This window comes from Pleurodeles waltl, chromosome 6, assembly GCF_031143425.1.
Source record: "Pleurodeles waltl isolate 20211129_DDA chromosome 6, aPleWal1.hap1.20221129, whole genome shotgun sequence".
Classification (NCBI taxonomy): domain Eukaryota; kingdom Metazoa; phylum Chordata; class Amphibia; order Caudata; family Salamandridae; genus Pleurodeles; species Pleurodeles waltl.
The window spans coordinates 818,296,329-818,318,371 of record NC_090445.1 but is presented as its reverse complement, the minus strand read 5'-3'; the positions used below and the strand labels follow the sequence as shown (position 1 = coordinate 818,318,371).

At 45.6% G+C, this 22,043-nt stretch overlaps 1 protein-coding gene across 1 annotated transcript in view; it reads right to left on the bottom strand.

Annotated features, from left to right (window-relative positions):
* The window catches only part of CFAP43 (cilia and flagella associated protein 43), a 505,375-nt gene that overhangs the window by 437,571 nt on the left and 45,761 nt on the right, over positions 1-22,043 (bottom strand). The window contains exons 3-4 of the mRNA XM_069239443.1: positions 16,547-16,643; positions 887-1,054 (exon numbers count right to left, since the gene is read on the bottom strand). Of these exons, the coding sequence (XP_069095544.1) occupies positions 887-1,054; positions 16,547-16,643 (265 nt within the window). The remainder of the gene's footprint in view (positions 1-886; positions 1,055-16,546; positions 16,644-22,043) is intronic.

Here is a 22,043-nt window from a genome sequence, read left to right as displayed (position 1 = left end):
CTCCTCTAGGAAGTGTACTGAAAGGGAGGTTGCAGGGTCATGTACTTCTTGGTGCAATGTGTTTCAATGTTCGTGGTAACTTCACAACACAATTGTAGGTAGCTTGCCTGGAGAGGATTATGCACACAGGGAGGGGAGTGTGCCATGTTGACGTGTTCATGTGTATACTGTGCTGTCTTACAAAGCGGTTTGTTAACAGCTATATATGCTGTGCCTAGTTCTTCCTATAGGCAGCAGGGCACCCTCAAGTTGACAATGAGAAGAGCAAGAATGTAATAGTAGCAAACAGTATATGATTTATTAAAGGGCCAATGGAATCATGCGATTCTGCGGCCACAGATTTTTTCACATAAACATGGATTTGCCGCGTATGCCACACAACCCATCATCTCCTGTATAATGTGCAGATTGTAACACAAAAAATGTTTCCAGCTCAAATGGATCAAAAGTTACTAAAAACGTTGTGACGTATTTGTGTGCAGAAGAAGGCCGTTCACACAGGTTAACTAGTCATCCTTTAGTTTCCTATTTCTGTATTTATTTGTTAAACTGATACTAATCAGGTGAAAGCTTTACCCAGACAATATTACCACAATATTACTATGTGTAAAAATGACAAAATAATAGATACTATAAAAAATTGTGCTGCATTATGCCTCATAATTTGCCTTTTATTGATGCATACTTTGGTGCTCCCTTGGTGCATAACTTGGTGCTCCCTTGTCCCATAATCCCAGTGACCCTGTTTATTGGGTTAAAGTGATAAGCAACACAATGTAATCGCCCCCCAGTGGTGTAATCAGTCTTTCTCACTAAGCTGCATTTCTCCCCTTGAACTAGGTTGTTCACTAGGTTCATTTTACAGGTGACAAATTATGTAACTTACGTTGGCTTCAGCTGATAAATTGTGTCACATCGTTCAATATTCCACACAGTCAGAAATTCATTGCTGGACAAACAAAGTTGATACCAATTTATTGGGTTGAAAGACAAACTAGTTGCAGGAACATCGGATTCCGACTTACTGCACAAGAGAGTGCCTTCTTGCCAATTCCTTGAAAGAGAAAAAAAGAAAGAAAGAAAAGAGGTATTCGGGACCATACAATTAAATTCTGACGAATGAGTCATAGTATGTGTTTACGAATGAGAATAAAAAATGCTGTTCTAATCAAATATTTATTGAATCATATTGTAAAGCGTGAATCAGGCTCCAAACCATCAGAATCCAGAATACATTAGGCAAACATGGTTAGGCGGTTCGTTAAATACTGGATACAGCAATCATAGCAATGGAACATGTGCATCTTTCAGGTCAGGTGAGAAAGTGTTAAATAGCGCAATAGGGACTTCCTGCTGCGGTTGTGAAGATACCTAGGGGGAAACAAGTGAAACAGAGGGCGTAGATCTGAGTAATCATTAAAAGCTGGGCAGCACAAAGAGTTACAGAATTTGTGAGAAAGACAAAACTCAATGCTTGTTGTTTTGCATGAATCACGTAGGAAGATCGTTACGTATTAGATTTATAATTTAGTGCTTATAAACAAACTACTGATCACCATATAGTTAATTGCCTTCAAGATGTCTGCTGTTAATCATTAGCAAATGAGGAAAAGAAGGGAGCCTTACGTTTTAGAATCTAGCTGCAGACAGGCTTGGCTGTCTGCTTCCAAACACTAAGGGCCAGATATACAAAGCATTTTTCCGGACGCAAACAGCCCGATTCACAGAATCTGTGATTCGGGCCATTTGCGACCAGAAGAACGAGTTACTTACCTTCGGTAACGACTTTTCTGGTGGATACATTAGCTACCTGTGGATTCCTCACCTAATGAATACTCCCATGGCGCCAGCATTCGACGGAAATCTTCTTACTAGTCTCTGCACGTCGACGAGGACGTCACTCTAGCCCACGCAACGCCGTCTGACGTCATACAGGCAATAAGAGGTCCTCGACGACGTGCCGACGTCAGTACCAATCATTTTTTACGTGCATGAGAACAACCAGGCAATGAAATGAAAGAGCAAGGCAACATCCCATTACATTGTAAAAATACACAACATTGCATGAACAACTGTAAATCTTTTGTATATATATATAACTCTCTCTTTTTAAAATATATATACACATCAAGTATATACACAAAGATATATACATATATACATATATATAAATATAATATATACAACATCTATTGCACCCTCAAAGACCAAGAGGAGCGTACTCAAGGATTACTTGGTAAGACCAGAAAGGCAACGGGGAGGCGGGTGGGACCGTGAGGAATCCACAGGTAGCTAATGTATCCACCAGAAAAGTCGTTACCGAAGGTAAGTAACTCGTTCTTCTGATGGATACAACTACCTGTGGATTCCTCACCTAATGAATAGAGTCCCAAAGCAGTACCACGCCCGGCGGTGGGTGCCTAAATGGTCAAACCAAGAAATCCTGCAGCACTGACTGTGCAAAATGGCCGTCCCTTCTAACCTCAGAATCCAAACAGTAATGTTTTGCAAAAGTGTGAAGGGACGACCAAGTTGCGGCCTTGCAGATGTCGACCACAGGAACACCTCTAGCCAAGGCCGAAGTGGCCGACTTAGCTCTGGTGGAATGAGCTCTAATGCCCTCAGGAGGATCCTTCTTTGCCAAAGAGTAACAGATTTTAATGCAAAGAACAACCCACCTGGATAGTGTTCTCTTGTGGACTGCCTTTCCTCTCCTCTTTCCCACGTATCCAATAAACAGCTGATCCTCCAGCCTGAAATCCTTTGTTCTATCAATAAAGAAGCTCAACGCCCTCTTTGGGTCCAGACGGTGCAGTCTTTCTTCCTCTTTGGAAGGATGAGGCGGAGGATAGAACGTGGACAAAGTAATTGCCTGAGCCAAATGGAAAGGTGAAACAACCTTCGGGAGGAAAGCAGCCTTGGTCCTCAACACCACCTTATCCCCATAAAAAGTTGTATAAGGGGGCTTTACTGATAAGGCCTGCAACTCACTCACTCTCCTTGCTGATGTTATAGCTATCAGGAAGACTGTTTTTAAAACCAAATACCTTAAGGGGCAAGAATGCATAGGTTCAAAAGGGGACCCCATAAGGAAAGTCAGGACCAAGGACAAATCCCATTGCGGCATAACGAATGGCTTTGGAGGATACTTATTTAGAAGACCTTTCAAGAATCTGATAACAATAGGGGATTTAAATAAAGATGGTTGGTCTGGAAGACATATGAAGGCTGACAAGGCCGATAAATAACCCTTAATGGTAGCCACTGCACAACCTTTCTGCGCTAGAGACAGAGCAAAAGACAAAACGTCCGATAGATGAGCATGCAAAGGATCAATCTGCCTCTCTCCACACCACGCAACAAATTTAGACCATCTATTAGCGTAGATAGATTTAGTGGAGTGTCGCCTGGCCGCTAATATAACATCCACTACCTCAGGCGGGAGAGAGAAGGAACTCAGGTTGCCCCGTTCAATCTCCAGGCATGTAGGTGCAGACTCTGGAGGTTGGGGTGTAAAACCTGCCCCTGCGACTGCGAGAGGAGGTCTGCCCTGAAAGGGAGACGGAGCGGAGGGCACATTGAGAGTGGGAGAAGGTCGGAGTACCATACCCTCCTTGGCCAATCCGGAGCTATTAGGATGACTAGAGCCCGGTCCTGGCGAATCTTCCTCAATACTCGAGGAATCAAGGGTATGGGAGGAAACGCGTAAAGCAACTGGCCGCACCAGGTTATTTGAAACGCGTCCCCCAACGCTCCCTGCATCGAATACTGGAGGCTGCAGAATAACGGACAATGCGCGTTCTCTCGAGTGGCAAACAGATCTACCCGAGGAAACCCCCACCTCTGGAAGATTAAACGGACTTGATCTGGATGGAGACGCCACTCGTGGTCTGCCGAGAATTGGCGACTGAGACTGTCCGCACGCACGTTCAAGACTCCGGCCAGATGGTTTGCTATCAAGCAAATCTGATGGTCCTTTGCCCAGGACCATAGTCGAAGAGCTTCTCTGCAGAGAAGGTACGACCCCACTCCTCCCTGCTTGTTTATGTACCACATCGTGGTAGTATTGTCCGTCAGGACCTGTACCGACTGACCACGAAGGGAAGGGAGGAAGGCCTTGAGAGCCAGACGTACAGCCCGTAACTCTAACAGATTGATGTGAAACATCTGTTCCTCTGGAGACCAAAGGCCTTTGATCTCCACATCCCCCAGATGAGCTCCCCACCCTAGAGTGGAAGCATCCGTTATGACTGTGGCCACTGGTGGCGACTGCTGGAACGGCTTTCCTTGTGAAAGATTGTTGCTTGCAATCCACCACTTCAAATCCACAGCAGCATCTCTGGAGATTTTGACAGTACTCTCTAGATCCCCTTTGTGTTGAGACCACTGCCTTCGGAGGCACCACTGAAGAGCCCTCATGTGCCAGCGAGCATGCGTGACCAACAGAATGCAGGAGGCAAACAGACCGAGCAGACGAAGGACCTTGAGGACTGGAACTACCGCTCCATTTCGAAACATTGGAACCAGATCCTGAATATCTTGAATCCGCTGAGGCGGAGGAAAGGCCCGACCCAATGTTGTATCCAGTACTGCCCCTATGAACAGGAGGCGCTGAGAGGGCTCTAGGTGAGATTTGGGCTCGTTCACCGAAAAACCCAGGTCGAACAACAACTGGGTTGTTGACTGCAGATGATGCGACACAAGCTCCGGGGACTTGGCTTTGATCAACCAGTCGTCCAAGTAAGGGAATACTGCTATCCCCTTCCTTCTGAGTTCTGCCGCAACCACCGACATCACCTTCGTGAAGACTCGAGGTGCTGAAGTAAGACCAAACGGAAGGACCGCAAACTGATAGTGCTGCGATCCCACCACAAACCGGAGATACTTCCTGTGTGACTTGAGTATCGGGATATGAAAGTAAGCATCCTGCAAGTCGACAGACACCATCCAGTCTTCCTTGTTCAACGCCAAAAGCACCTGTGCTAGGGTCAGCATCTTGAACTTTTCCTGCTTGAGGAACCAATTCAAGACCCTCAGGTCCAGGATTGGTCTCAAACGACCATCCTTCTTGGGAATCAGGAAATACCTTGAGTAACATCCTCGACCCCTTTCCTGCTCTGGGACCAACTCCACCGCGCCCTTTGAAAGGAGGGCTTGTACCTCCTGTTCTAGCAACAGGAGGTGTTCTTCTGAACAATAAGAAGGGCGGGGCGGGATGAGGGGCGGGAACTCCCGAAAGGGAAGGGTGTAGCCTTTTCCCACAATACTGAGAACCCAAGTGTCCGTTGTAACAGTCTTCCATTTGGTGAGAAAATGCTGTAATCTTCCCCCTACAGGAGAGGAGTGAGTGGGGAATGGTGGAAGCCTAAGGCTGCTTCCCCTGCTGCACCCCGCCAGAGGATGAGGAAGAGGCAGAGTGCTGCTGAGAGGCTCCTCTGGTGCGGACCCTACCTCTCCCTCTAAAAGATCTATAGGGATGGGAAGAGGCAGGTTGCTGATATCTTCCCCGAAAGGAAGAGGAGGAAGAGCCACGCCCAAATCCACGAAACCTCCTGAAAAATCTGGAAGAGGCCGTGGAAGAAGGAGCTTGGAGCCCTAACGACTTAGCCGTGGCCCTGCTCTCCTTAAAACGTTCCAAGGCCGAATCAGCCTTGGCTCCAAACAGTTTGTCCCCATCAAACGGGAGATCCAACAATGTGGACTGTACATCCGCAGAAAAGCCCGAGTTACGGAGCCAGGCCTGCCTCCTTGCCACCACAGTTGTGCCCATTGCTCTGGCCACCGAGTCGGTCATATCCAGTCCAGTCTGGATAATCTGGGTCGCAGCAGCCTGGGCATTTGAAACAACGTCCAAAAGACCCTGGGGAAGCTCTGTAAATGATGAGGAAATGTCATCCATCAGAGCATGAATATACCTCCCCAGGATACAGGTTGCGTTGGTGGCCTTCAACGCCAGACTGCAGGACGAAAAAATCTTCTTGGACTGCGCCTCTAGTTTCTTTGAATCTCTGTCCCCAGGCACCGTCGGGAAAGAACCAGGCGCTGACTTGGATGAACAGGAGGCCTGCACCACCAAGCTCTCCGGCGTAGGGTGCCTAGACAGAAAACCAGGGTCAGTCGGAGCCGCCCGATACCTCCTGGCCACGGCTCTGTGAACTGCTGGGGAAGATGCCGGCCTCTTCCACACCTCTAACACCGGATCCAGCAGAGCGTCATTAAATGGCAAAAGAGGCTCCGCCGCAGCTGAGGCCGGATGAAGCACCTCTGTTAGAAGGTTTTGTTTAGCCTCCACCACCGGCAAAGGCAGGTCCAAAAAACTAGCTGCCTTCCGTACCACTGCGTGAAAGGAAGCAGCCTCCTCAGTATATTCTCCCGGGGACGAAAGATCCCACTCAGGGGAAGTGTCCAGCCCACTGGCCGACTCCAGACCACGCAGCCCATCACCCGAGTCCTCTAGCTCTCCTTCCTCCAGGGCTCGTTGGTACTCCTGCTCCTCTAATACACGGAGAGCACGTCTCCTCGAATGAAGCCGTTGTTCAATACGCGGAGTCGACAATGCCTCCGCCGAAGTCGAAGATCGGCGCCGATCTTCAGAAGCCACCGACGCCGCGTCCGGCGCCACAGGTAACTTCGGCGCCGACAAAAGAGCAGTCGAAGCAGATGGACCCACCGGAGTCACAGGCCGAAATCCCGACGTCGACGGGATGGAAATCCCCGGGGCCAATCCCTCTGAAGTCACCGGAGCGGCCACCGGCGCCGACACCGGCGCCGAGCCCACGTTCCCAAAAGGGAGAAAGGGCATAAAGGGTGCCGGCCGAAGAGGCGCAGGATCACCCAATGAAAAGGCCAAAGGCCCAGCCGGAGCACCCCCTGGAGCCATCTGTTGGAAGATGGCATACATCGCATTCAAGAATGCGGAACTATCGGCTCCAGGGGTGGGAAAAGCCGGATACTGGGGTGCCTGTCTCGGAGGCGACCCCGACGCCGGCCTCGACGTCTGCAACGCCGGAGAAAACACCTGAGGCTCCAATACCTCAATCACTGACGCCTGTCCAGGTGAAGTCGGAGACGCCGGAGAGGGCAAAGGCGTCGAAGGATGCGGCGTAACCGTGGGACTGATCTCCCATGTCCTTCGGCGCCGATCCGAAGACCTGGAACGAGTCTCCTTTGAATGACGCCGAGATTCTCTACGGCGCCGGGAGTCTCGATGACGCCGATGTCTTGGCGAAGAAGACTTCTTGTGATGCTTCTCCTTCGATTTCGCCATAAACAGCTTCGCCTCACGTTCCTTGAGGGCCTTTGGATTCATGTGCTGGCATGAATCACAACTCGAGACGTCGTGGTCGGAGCTCAAACACCAAAGGCAATCGGAATGAGGATCCGTCACTGACATCTTGCCTCCACACTCACGACAAGGCTTGAATCCAGACTTTCTCTGCGACATTATTACCACAGCGAAAGACTACGCAGCAAAAATACACTGTAACCACAAAAGTAACAGTTGATCCCTCGAAGATAACCGTTTCGAATGCACGGAAAAAAGGGAACTGACGTCGGCACGTCGTCGAGGACCTCTTATTGCCTGTATGACGTCAGATGGCGTCGCGTGGGCTAGAGTGACGTCCTCGTCGACGTGCAGAGACTAGTAAGAAGATTTCCGTCGAATGCTGGCGCCATGGGAGTATTCATTAGGTGAGGAATCCACAGGTAGTTGTATCCATCAGAAAAATACTTTTTTCAAAGCACAAAATGCAAAACGCGATTCAGTAACTTGTTAGAGAATCGCATTTTGCATTTGCAATTCGGTATTTGAAAGGGCCGTGTTTAGGGCGTCTATTTCAAATACTAAATTGGTGGGGTATGTATTACTGTTTTGCGACAGAAGTGGTAACCCATTCGCAAAGGGGAAGTGGTCCCCAGGCAACCTCTTCCCCTTTGAGAATGTAAATAATTTTTTTTTTTTTTTTTTTTTTAGAGTGGCCACATGGCCCACGGCCCACTTAAAAAACGAAACTGGAATACTCTTAAAAACGAGTATTCCAGTTTAATTTTTTCTTTTTAAACGCTGTCGTTTTTTTTTTGTTTTTTTTAAGGAAAACGGGCTGCCTTTAAAAAAAAAAAAGTGCTTAATTAAAAAATCATTACAGACATGGTGGTCTTTGGACCCCAGCAGGACACCATCCCTGTAATGGCTGTGATTCCTAATTAATATGCATGAGGTAGGTCTATGTGCAACCCAATATAAATCGCGAATGAAACTCAAAAGTTTAATACATTAGTAAAACCTTTTTTCCTAATTGCTATCCTGAGAGAATCGCAATTAGGAAATCGGTGCCTCTAATGTTAGTAATCTGGCCCTTATTTCTAAATAATACAGAGAAGCCCGTATTTCGCAGAAAGATATACGCAGTTCGATGAAACTACACTCACTTGCGGTTATGGCACGATCATTTACAGCTTCAAAACGTCATATGCATGGCATTCTGATGCCATCATGTGTCTAGTTTTGGTAATACAGGCATGCAAACCAGGCGTGCTGGCATGTCATTGTGCGTGAACAGAGCTCTAAACGGACAGGCCTCGCTTGGCACATTTTCCAGAGGACATAGTGCAACTAATGAGTCAACTATTCTGAGGTTTATTTTTAGGACCTAACAAGATACTTGCTCCGGTGATGCAAAATGAGATCACTATAACTAAGGCTGTAGCACCGAAAGAACCAAATTTGAAGTGAGTGGTGATGCTGTTTTTCAGAACCTCCCTTAACAATATGAAAACATGCATTTGTCTCAGTGACAATGACCTAAAACTGTTTTCATCATCCTTAAAAAAAAATAGAGCGCAACCAGTCATATTAAGAATCCATAACACTGCCAGACAAGGCCCACTAAGGCTCTTTTTAATTATTAACTTAAAATACACTTAGAAGTCCATGAATTACAGACTGAACGATAAATAAAACAAAATACAAATAGACGACGATGCCAAATTGTACTTGAAAGTAACAGATGAGCAGAACATGAAGCTACAGAAAATGAAGTAAATGTGTCTAAGGTCATCCTATTGCATCTCCTAGATCAGTACTGGCTTCAGGATGTCTTTAATCCAACTAAGAAGCACAAAGTCCTTTGACTGCCTCCTGATTACCACACTGCCCACTGGCAAACACATTGCAACATTACAACAACTAGGTCTTATGAAATCCTACAGTCTATACACTGATAAAAAAGTTTTGAAAGTTCTTGGATCCTCAAGATAGGCCCACAATTTTGCCTCCCGTTAGGCCTCATTAAAAGCTGCACAAAATGCAGCAGCACACTTAATTGTGGGCATCCCTTGATTTGGCCACATCACCCATGCATAATATTGATACACAGGCTACTCATTAAAGTCTGATGTGTCTTCAGGATGGCGTGCCTGAAATACAATGCCGACCACTTCACTTTCATTCAAACGACAACGAAAATTCCATTGACAATGACGTGCTGCAAATCAAAGTTGTGCTATGCCTGGAAAATAAATCAGACTGGTGATAAGGGCAATTTGTAATATTGGAAGGGCTTAGCCACAGCTAAGTCAAGGGCCAAGTCTTAACCAACCACAACCTTTTATTTCATCAGTATGTCTACCTTGATGGATCAAGCCTATATTGTCCTGCCCGGGTTGGGACTGAAGTCCCCCCTTCCTACCACATAGGGCCAGATGTATCATACAACCGATTTGCGATTCTCAAACAGCGATTTTTAAGAAATCGCTATTTCAGAAATGCAAAACGGTATGTATGATTTTTGCGATTCGGTAATAGCGATTCCTTAAAAATCGCAAATGCTATTACCGAATCGCAAATAAAGAATATGTCCCCTTTCGCACCTATGGGCCTGTTGGCCCATATCTGTGAATTTTTTGCATTTCCAAAATTGCGATTTCTTAACCAAAAATCACAATTTTGGAAATGCAAAACCCCAGGGTGCTGGGGGCCTAAGGCCCCCTCTGCTGCACCCCAAACATTTTTTGGGGGACCTGTAAGGTGCACACATGCCAAAAGGGCATGTGTGTTTTACATGTACATTTTAAAAATGCATTTCAAATGCATTTTTTAACTTTTGCATATGGTTACCACCAGGTTCAACCTGGTGGTAAATAGCGATTCCTAAATGCCCAAATCGCATTTAGGAATGGCTTCATACATGTGCTAAGAAATTGCAAATAAGGAATCCTTATTTGCGATTTCTTATTTAGAGAGTTGCAATTTGTGACTCTCTAAACAGGGTCGCAATTTTAAGGAATCGCTATTTTTGCGATTCCTTAAAATTGCATTAAGAATGTCTTTCATATATTCTGAACTGGCTTTTTGCATTCGCAAACGGGCATTATTGAGAGCCAGGGACCCCTGGCCTAAGCAATTTCTGTGATTTGAACCTCAAAACAAAAATACAAAAACAAGCATACACCAAACAAATGCAAAAATACAGAATCATTTTATTTAACTCACAATCAAATATAGAAAAGGTTTTCAAATTCTGCTTATTTGCATGAGTTATTCATTTTTATTTAATAATAGTTATTTTTGTAAAACAGCTGCAAACCCCCTGAGTAGTCATCACAGATCCAGAGGGGTCCATTGACCACAGGGTAAGAACCACTGCTGTAGAAGGTGCCATAACTAACTGAGCTGCCTTATCTATGAATACATTTGGCCAGTAGATAGAGCCGTTGGTTTGATGCTGCAGCTTTTGGAAATGTGTGGGCAACTCAGAGGCAGTAGGTTAAAATTTCACTGTGGCCAACTCGGTGTTTCATGCTTCCAAATTTGATAAAAATGAGTATGACTAAAGTGGCTAACTGATACACCTACTACATACAATGCAACATAAGTGCAAAAGTGTAGTAACATGTGCCATGTGTAATACAAGCATTGAGAAAAACAATGTGTCTTGCCTTCATAATGCAATCGGCCTTGCCTATGCTTGTTTGTAAAGCATTGACATAAAAGAAATACTGGAGGAAAAGCAAACACATATCCAAGTATACTGAAAATGAAAAGCAGATTCAATATTTTCAGTTTTCGTAAACGGCATGTACAGTGTCTGCATAAAAACTCATACCAATCAGAATTACATGGAAAAGCGAAACGTGATTATTCTTTACCTAAATAAACATCTAACACCTTTTGGTGATCATGCCACTTTCATCTTCTTAAACATACATTAGTGTTAAAGTTAAAACTGGTTTTATAACAACTAGTGTTACAGTGCCCCATAATTTGATTTGCCAGAATTGTTCACATCTTTTAATCACACTTCTATCGAACAGTTAAGACCCCAAATGACAAACAAATGCATAGTGCCACTACAGATGATTTATCAGGGTTTAGCAAGGTATTGTAAATAATTTGAATCAAGAGAGAAACAGATTGTGAAAAAAGTGTGTCTGTGTGTGTGCGATTGTCTGTGTCTTGTGCTGTCTGACGAGGAGTACTACTGCTGTTTCATCATAATAGTCTGCTGTGAAACGCTGGTTTGTTTTTACAATTACAATCTGTATTATGCAATAGGAGGAACCACCTAAAATCTGCATAGGATCCCAGGTGACTCTCGCAGTCTGCAGGGTAAAATTCTCTGGCTGGTACTAGGGGTGGCAGAGATACGAAGCAAAACCAGGAAAGCCAATAAAAAAGTGTGTTGGATTATTTTGTCCCAGCACCAGGACCTCTGTCTATTTTCAATTCAAACATAAGAAACTCTCTTTCATGCAACACAGTTTGTGGTATAAGATTGTAATGATGTTGGCCTGTTTTTCACATGGAAATAACCTGTGTCTTCTGGGTATGGTAGGTAAACATTTCAGCCAAATGGCACTTCTAGATATAAAAAACAGACAGGAGATGATGTTCCCTTGAGCACTATAGGACTCCATGCGTGATGATAGCATTGGTCCAATCGTATCCCGATGGTTGCAAAAGCAGAGGAATTAATGCGACTATTCCAGAGCAGATCCGGCCTCTACATCCAATTCCTCGGGTGTCCTCAGCAGTTTGTCATGATCCACAGTTATAGAGGCTGCTGAGAAGATGATCTCTCGTTTTTGTCACGGACAGGAAGATCGTAGCCAGGGCAGATTCAGTGACTTCTGCAAGCGTCAACCTGGATTGGTGATCATGCAGATCTGATATAGTTTCACATGTCACTGAAGCTGTGCTGTAACCTCCCATTCTCTGACCTTGAAGTGCAGAATTAGGTGAAGATGAACTGCAGCAGAGGTGGGATTGGAGAAAGGTAATGTGATGGTTCAGAGTTACTGGACATGGAGTCTCAGATTTTGATTATTTCGCCTCCAAGAACAGCAGACTTCCTTAGCAGTGCTTATAGCTCATGGGATGAGTGACGTCAGGGCTTCGGAATTTATTCATGCTGTCCATTTAAAATGTTTGCATGCATATATGAACTAGATTTCACTGTCTACAGAGTATTGTTTTATTTGAATTCCTATTGTTGTAGGGGAATTGATTAAGCCAAATGCCCCCTTTAGAAGGGTTACCATGGTGCTATACAGAATGCTCAAGGGCATGAAAGTGAAGTATTCCTTCCTTCCAACTAATACATTATATTTCTAGGAATTTGGCTCTGTATATACTGTCTCAAAGTGAGACATAGTGTGCACAGAGTCCAAGGATTCCCCTTAGAGGTGGATAGTGGCAAAATTAGATAATACTAATGCTCTATTTTGAGTCATGTGGTCGAGCAGTAGGCTTCAGAGGTAGTGTTACGCATTTGTTGCACACACACAGGCAATACATGGGGAACACACACTCAAAGACTTAACTCCAGCCCAATAGGTTTATATAGAATAATATATTTTCTTAATTTATTTTAGAACCACAAGATTCAAGATTTGAGGTAAGTACATAAAATGCAAGGTACTTCACACATGTAAGTAGAGAACTTTGATTTAAAACAGTAGTACACACAGTTTTGGTTAAAATGGCAATAAGCTATTTTAAAAGTGGACAGAGTGCAAAAATCAACAGTTCCTGGGGGAGGTAAGTTTGGGTAGGTTTTGCAGGTAAGTAAAGCACTTACACAGTCAGTCTCCTGGGCATAGGCAGCCCACCGTTGGGGGTTCAAGGTAACCCCAAAGCCACAGAACCAGCAACACAGGGCCGATCAGGTGCAGAGGTCAAAGGAGGGGCCCAAAACACATAGTCCCCTATGGAGAACAGGGGTGCTCCGGGTCGAGTCTGCTATCAGGTAAGTACCTGTGTCCTTGGGGAGCAGACCAGGGGGGTTTCGTAGAGCACTGAGGGGAAGGGGGGACACAGTGCTCTATGAAACCCCCCCTGGACTGCTCCCAGAGGGGAGGGGGAACATCCCTATTCCCAATGGGGGAATCCTCCAAAACCAAGATGGAGGATTTCTAAAGGCAGGGGTCACCTCAGCTCAGGGCACCTTACGGGCTGTCCTGATTGGTAGGTGACTCCTCCTTGTTTTTCTCATTATCTCCTCAGGACTTGCCGCCAAAAGTGAGGGCTGTGTCCGGAGGGGCAGGCATCTCCACTAGCTGGGATGTCCTGGGGTGCTGTATCAACAGGCAGGAGCCTTTGAGGCTCACTGCCAGGTGTTAGAGTTCCTGCAGGGGGAGGTGAGAAGCACCTCCACCCAGTGCAGGCTTGGTTCCTGGCCACAGAGTGACAAAGGCACTCACCCCCATGTGGCAAGAAACTTGTGTGGTTGTGGCAGGCTGGCAGAAACTGGTCAGCCTACCATTAGGAGTCGGACTGGTATTCAGGGGGCATCTCTAAGATGCCCTCTGTGTGTATTTTTCAATAAATCCTACACTGGCATCAGTGTAGATGTATTGCGCTGAGAAGTTTGATACTAAACTTCCCAGATTTTAGTGTAGCCATTATGGAACTGTGGAGTTCGTAATTGACAGACTCCCAGACCATATACACTTTATGGCTACCCTGCACTTACAATGTCTAAGGTTTGGCTTAGACACGGTAGGGGCATAGTGCTCATGCAACTCTGCCCTCACCTGTGGTATAGTGCACCCTGCCTTAGGGCTGTAAGGCCTGCTAGAGGGGTGACTTACCTTTGCTAAGGCAGTGGGATGTGGGCATGGCACTCTTAGGGGAGTGCCATGTTGACTTAGTCATTTTCTTCCCACCAGCACACACAAGTTGTGAGGCAGTGTGCATGTGCTGAGTGAGGGCACCCCAGGGTGGCATAATGCATTCTTCAGCCCTTAGAGACCTTCCCTGGCCACAGGGCCCTTGGTACCAGGGGTACCATTTACAAGGGACTTATCTGTGTGCCAGGGCTGTGCCAATTGTGGGAACAAAGGTACAGTTTAGGGAAAGAACACTGGTGCTGGGGCCTGGTTAGCAGGGTCCCAGCATACTTTCAATCATAACTGGCATCAACAAAAGGCAAAAAGTTAGGTGGTAACCATGCCAAGGGAAGCATTTCCCTACAATATTAAGCTGTTTATATTTGTGATACTTAAATGTTCTATCTTCTTCATTCCATGAGAAGGAGTGTGTGTGTCTGCCAGGCAAATACAAATAGCATATGGGTACCACCCCACCTTCCCGTATAGCTCCACTTCCTGCCCAGATAATGTATTTTTTATTCTACTGTCTAGGTTTGTAGACGACTGCCAGCATGGTCTTAGTTATGTGCTCCCCGTAAGAGAATGTGAAATGGTGAACATTACAACACTGACAGCTGCTTTGTCCAGTATTCAGTCCTCCCGCAGATTATGTATTCAACCGTGGACTTCTGGACTAAATTAAGTTTTACTTCACCTGCTTTCGACTATCGCATGTTACAACATAACATATATGTAAAATGCTATAAAACATGACGGTATGGGAATCATTACAAAAACAATAGATGCATGTCTTTTATTGGTACCCTTTCTGATGAATGAGAAACAGTGTAAACACCACTTGGCAATCATTTGCTTAATAACTAACACTCTGGACTGAGGCCTAGCTGCTGTTACACAATGGCCATACTAATAATCACTAGTACATCTCCAAAAAGGAGAATCCTATCACTTGAAATAAAACAAATTCTCCGTGGATTACCCTTCAGCAGATCATGAAATCCATTTGGACATCTCAAATTATTACTTCGGGATTGGGAGACAAGTGCCCAAATGGTTCTCCTCTTACCTCAATAACCACTTCCAAATAGTAAGCATTGCATTCTCCCTCTCGTTCAGCCTGTGTTGCGGTCCACCTTCATACACCTCAAAGTTTCCTTCAAGCCCCCACTATTCAAACTATGTGTGGTGCTGCTTGGTGACCATTTACAGAACTCAGACAGTCTATCATCAATTTGTTTAAGACGCACAGCTACTCCTACTTGTATTCCCTTATTCTTTCTGACAATCATTTGAAAAATACAAATTTGATATTAGATTAAACCCACAGAAGACGAAACTACTCCCTTCCTGGTCTAAACTGGCTTAACTACCCTCGCATCAGTGACTGTGTTCAGGAAATCCTTGATAGAGCCATTTCCCTGTGTTTTGTGTTAGAGAAGAGATTACACCTTCAGCTCCATGTAAATGCTAATAATGCTCAATGTGAGCTCGGGCTGCTGAAGGGTTTCTAGGAATTTACACTTTAGAGGGACTTGAAGTTGCGGTCCAAGTTATGGTCCTGTCCAGAATGCAATATTTTACAACTTTTCTTATGATATAGCCAGACTCTGACAATACACCGTAATGGCAAAGGTTTGTAAAGCAGTCAACTAGGTCTTTGGCATACGGTACTTTATACACAGTACCCTGCTGTTATTTCTCCACACATGCTTCCCACTGACACTAGATATACCTTCATACCTGACAGAGATGCTGGCCCTCTCCAAGTGACGTCATATCAGCCCTGAGTTGTTGTAACCCAGATTTTAAGAAACAGTCAACCCTGGCTGACTCTCTCAGGATGTACCCATAGAATATGGAACATCCTGTCCCAAACTCTGTCTGACCATATGGGACACAGCTTAAAAAAAAAACAACCTGAAGCAGGTATTGTTCCCTTAGCATCCGTATATCACAAAACCCGCATGCAGCAGCTCGACCCTGGTTTCTACTTTCTTATATGATTTAGTTTTCCCTTCTTCCTCCACACCTCTTTAGGTACTCATTCCAATCACTTCCATTTCCTTTATCAACTGAGTATCCCGACGAAATCCCCGATCTCTCTTTTGGTGTAGTGCCCTTTCTGATCTTTATTGTCTACACCCCATCCTTCAGTGAGGACGATATTTATTCATGTATTCATCTGTGGAAAATAGCACTACTCATTACGATGTTATTATTAGTTTGTAATTACCGGTCTTTAACATGATTTACTCACTGTAGGGAGCTTTGACTCCTGGTTGGTGCTAAATCAAACCTGAAACGGCTAGGCAGATTTTTTTGGGTCAAAATAAAAAAATACAAATATTTTTGCACAACAAATAAACCTGTAGTGATCAGTAATTTAAGCCGGTTTGTGTTTTTCTGAGAAACGGAAACCAACCGTTCCACTTACCACAGTGTAAGCGCAAACTCTGGTATTGATGAATAACTGGCCAGGTATGGGCCAGTACAACTGAAAGCGAGTAATGAATAATCTAGCTGAGCTCCTCCTAGAAAAACAAAACACAAGGTTATGTTATTGTTAGAAAAATACAATTGTTTATTTCATATTAAACAGTCCAGAGGTTTTCGGAGTTCTTTGCCTCGATTTACGGGGTACTTACAGCACACGTGACTTGAAAGGAGAGTAACATTGTCTTAAATTTAATATCCGTGTGGTGAGATTATATATTACAGCAGCAAAGAACCACGATTTTTTAAAAGAATTTGTATTGCCATTTCGAATATAACAGGTTACATTTTAAGTCGTATATAGAGATTTCACCCCAGTACTATTTGTAGTAGAACTGCATATTCGAAGTCTGGGATTTACATGTTTTAGTTTATTATGCAAACTCCGAGCTCCATTGTGCATCTCTGATGAGTAGTGCCTATTTACTCAAGGTGCATCTGTGACAGGGTTGAGGCCAGTGAGTCTCTCGGTGTACCTGGGCGACGTCTATAATCATCAAACACCCCACAAAACGGGGCTGCATACGGGCCAGTTTTTGAGTTTGATATGCTACTGTTTTAGGGTGCTAATGGCGTTGTTACGTGGACAGATGAAGGTTAGGAGGGCAGTGAGAGGATGATGATCACTGTACATTTCTCGGGTATGAATGAGTTCAGGGGAAGCCCTGGCAGTGGAATTGCTTGGACCGGGTACACATTAAGGAGTCCAATATAGGGAGCATTTGTATTACATGACCACCGATGTATGTGTCTGCCCAAGCTGTAGGATTTATATTGCACTGTACCCCTAAGATGGTCAGTCATCATTCTTGATCCCACGGTATAAGGAGGATCCTAGTTTGACCTATACCTTAGCATTTGGAAACTTCCTTAGCCCTCTGGCTTCTAGGACCTGCACTGGCTTTAGATTGCTCACTTGGCTAGCACCAGCAACAGGTCTGAAAATGTTGTCTTGTTCTTTCCCACCTCGGGTTGGGGGACAGTGCCCAATATGGAGACCTCGATGATCTTAAACCTGCTCCTCTCCATCACACTTTCAAAGTGTGGACCAACTCCCTCTCATAACAGCTCTATTAGAGGGCACTCCCAAATCACGTGGAGGAATCCAGCTCAGTCCACATGTGAACAATGGCAGGATCCCAAAAGGATTTCTGACAGTGTGCGATGTCAGGTAGCCCGCATGCAACCGGTTGCATTGAAGGTATTGTAGCCTGGTATTTCAGGAGATTTTTTTGGGGGGAGGGGCAGGAGGGCGCTAATACTTTATCACACTCCTTTTGTGAGGCCTTCCTCAAATCGTTTTCCCACTTGACTTTCAATTTATCCAGAGAGGAACACCCAGGTCCAGCATAGTTTTATATATCCAGGCGATGAGTATTAATAGTACCTGCAAGTTGCTGTGCTTCTGCGGTTCCATATCTGTAATATCCCATAGCTTGCACAGTCCCGCCGTTATACCCATACAGTGCAGGCACGGGCCAAGAGGGAGCCCATCTGTTACTAGTAATGTAAAAAATGGTACTAAGGAACCATTTACAACCAGTTAGGCCGCTACAATTATCCTAATGTGCACCCAGCCCCCCACCTCTTTGATGCTTTGCAAACTCAAAGAAGGCATTGTGTCATGGGTAAGCTCTAGTGCGCATCAGTGACAATGTTGTTTGAGACACGACAGAGAGCTCTGTGGCCTAGACGTTGGCAATACCCGTCCCTGGATCAGAAAACTGGCATCTGTCTGTGACACATTGCACATTTCTAGAGGGTTGTGCCCAGCTGGCCATCTATCAATCCAATTGGTCTGAGCTGTGATACAGTATAGCTCAAACTCAAGGACTCTCGTGCCTCCAAAACTGGCCTGCCATTTCACAGTTCCAAGAGTGAGTCTGCGTCGTGCCCACCTCATAGTAAATTATCATAATAAACTATCGAGGCAAGCTTGCAAATTAACACTAGAGGCACTGTAGCATTATCATTTTAGCTATAACTATTCTTCCCACAATGGTAAGGGGCAAAGTCATCTAAAAGACTGCCTGAGGCTATATGAACCAATTGGCTTCAAAGTTGTCTAGGGCTTTCGTGATGGGTCAAGTGATCAGCCCTCACATACCATATGTTCAAGAGGAGCTGATCCACGTAAAGTGAGACAATAATAGTTGTCTCTATATCTGAGACCGCTCATTGTCCCACCTGCACATTTTAAACTGTACAACAAAGGGCCTCATTTCCCGTGCAGAAAGGAGGTAAGAGGCGGGGCAGCCCTGCCCTATTCCATGGCAGATGTGATATTGTGCCAATATATCCTCCCCCATACGTACTCTGGCTACAGGGGATGTGTACAGCACTGCTATCCATTTGCAGAAGTCATGCCCCAGTCCGAATTTCCATAGCACTTTGTGGAGCAGTTGCCACCTCAGTGAGTCAAAAGCCTTTTCATATCAATTGTAATTACTGCAGCTTCAGGCCAATCTTCAAGAGCTTCCTCCATTACTTAAAAACAACAAACGTTCTGAGACATGCTGAGACCTGTGAATAAGCTGTTTTGGTAGCCATGTGTAAGCTTTGGCATATGCAGCAATAACCTACTTGCCAAGATTTTCCCTTATGTTTTATAGTCCGCATTTAGAAGGCAGAGGGGGCAGTATGAAATTATCTCATCCAGATCATTACTCCCTTTAGGGAGGCAGATTATTAGACCTTCACTTGCTGCAGGGGGCAATCTGCCTCCTTCTAATGCCTCATTGTAGAGCGCAGTCAACTGGGGTGTCATGTTGGTCAGTAAAAGCAGCCTAAAATTCCAGATGTCAGCAGTGCCTAGCACCTTGCCATGGGCAAGGGATGACAGTGCCTCTCTGGCTTATTGGTTCGAAATGGGTTGGTCTAGCATGGCCTCTCCTGCCTTTGAGACCGGTGAGCAGGAATCTGTGTATTTCCTCCTCAGCCACCTATGCTAAGAGCTTGTCTGTCTCGTGTCTTTCAGCATGCTGGCGTATACAGTGTAGTTGAGGCACCTCTATCTCTCAACCAGGGTGGTATGTGTCTCCCTAGCCTCTGAAACTACACCAGCTTTAGACTTGTCTGTTACTGCTTCACTCTCAGGCTTTTACATTTTCCAGTCTAGATCCCTCAGCTGACAGGCAGTTCGAGCCCAGGCCTCCTTGTGGTCCAAATACAGTGATACCACCACTTGAAAAGCCTCCCCCTCAGCTAGGACTGAGGAGGCTGAACCCTTCACTATCCTTAAAAAATATCAATGAGCTTGCTCACTGAAGAGCGAAAAGCAGGGTCTTCTAGTGGAGAACTCTGGAGTCACCACGTTGTGATGGGCGTTCGTCTTCACACCCGGTTGACAGTCGTGGTCTGCAGGTTGAGGTCGGATATCATCCTTCCCAAATATTCAGTTATGTCTACATCTTCCACCAATCCCCTTGTGCCCACAATATGACCTAGTCTGATGTGAACATCACATACAGCAGAATAAAAGGAATAATTATTTACAAAGGTGTGCCAGCATCTCCATATGTCCACCACGTCCATTGAGTCAACCAGACCTTGAGGGCCTTGGATTTTGCATAAGCCGATGCATGCTGCAGTGGGATGCGAGAGATCCAGATATACATCTTGGACCTCACTAAACCCCCCTCTCCCTAATAACATGGGATGGTGTGGCCAGTTCTCCAATAAGGGAGAGAGAGAGAGAGAGATGTAACGTACTGTAATTGGGCATCATTAGGGGCATAAAGACTCCCCAGCACCAGTGGCTTACTATTCAATCAATCTCCACTATAATAGATCTGCCATCCCTATAAATACATTATTTGGAGATCTCGAAGGTGACCCCAAGACATATTCAAATCAAGAACCCTCTGCCATGGGAGAAACTTGTGGCTTCCACCCGTTCTGCAATCGTGTGCCTTCACTCACTTTTAGGAGTGTCTCTTGTACTAAAGCCACATGTGTGTCCTTCCACCTCACAAAGGAGTACATCTTATATTGCTTGGCTACTGTCGACATTCCACCATATTATTTTATACATGGTAACAGTCCCGGCTAGCCACGACTCGATCAACCATGTGGGGTTATTTCCCTTTGCTCCCTCCGGTATTCCTATGATGCAGCGGTTGCTCCACTAGGCCCTGCCTTTCACATATTTAGCCTTCCCTTCTAAGAAGTCCATTCTTTCAGCCAGTTCCTGTACTTGAATCTGCAGATGTGTGTTTTGAGGTTGGAGCTCATGGACTGTAGTTCCATGTGGCAGACACGAACAGACAATTTGCATTTCATCTTGTAAAAGCCTGAGAAATGTGAGCACTAAATCCACTTTCACTTCGAACATTGTTCGCATCTAAAGTATGTCTCCAGAATGTGTCCAGTTTAGCTTGTGCCAACCCTTGGTCAATGTGACTTTCACAACCACTTGCTGATGTAACGGCACATTACTGCTGCAGTACTCAGTGGGGGATTTCCTACTATGTCTAGACTTGCCAATGGGGGCAGACTGTGCATAGGAAGGGACTGCCAAACCAATGCTACAAGTATGCATTTATTATTATCCTCCTCCTCCTCCTCACTCATGCTGCTGAGAGTTCACTGGCAGCTTGCCGTGATTCCTCAAGGGGTCGGGAATGCCAGCCCCACTCTCCCAACAATTGTCCAAGACTGTTCTCAGGGCTATCCAATCACAAGGTGGAGGAACGAGCAGCTGCTTATGGCCACAGTCTTCACAGTGGGGCAAGGGTGATGACACTCAGTCAGCATCCCCTCACACGTAACCCTCCTTCAGGTTCACCCAGGAGGAGAGCGCCACATTTATACAGCCCTCCAAGGGAAGGGAGAAGGATCCCAGTCTCTAGGTACCCCCTCCTCCTTTCAGGTCAGCCACTCCCTCCAAAGTCGTCTGGACTTTTATGCGCCTGGGAGGGAAGGGTGCTTCAGGCCAGACCTCCCCCCAAACACCAGCCGTGCAGTCACTCTGTTTTGGGACGGCATTTCAGGGAGGAGTAGGGAGTTGAAGGGTTCTCTTTTGCTCTTTTAGTCACCATTCCAATGCATCAACTCCCATGGCGCGGTCGCTGCTGAATAGGCAGGCATATTGTGTGGGATGAAAGAGGGGTACACAGTGTTACACCTTTGCTCCTTCAATCTTGTTGTGAGGTGAGATGTTGCCCTTAGAATTCTGCTGGGGCACAGCCGCCCACACCACAAGCCACACCACTGCCGACTCCCTACCAGGCAGCTCCCAAAGCAATAGCAGGGTCAGAATCCAAATATTCCGAAGGCACGTTACTCACTGCTACTCTGGGTAGCACGTGCCCAACTGCAAGGTGGAAGTCAACTTATCCAGGCCGGAGCATTAGTCTAGAGAGGAAGACTCATCCTCAACCATGGAGCCACCCAGTCTTTCTCCTAGTGGGTCAGCAAGCGATGTATGTGGGGGAGGA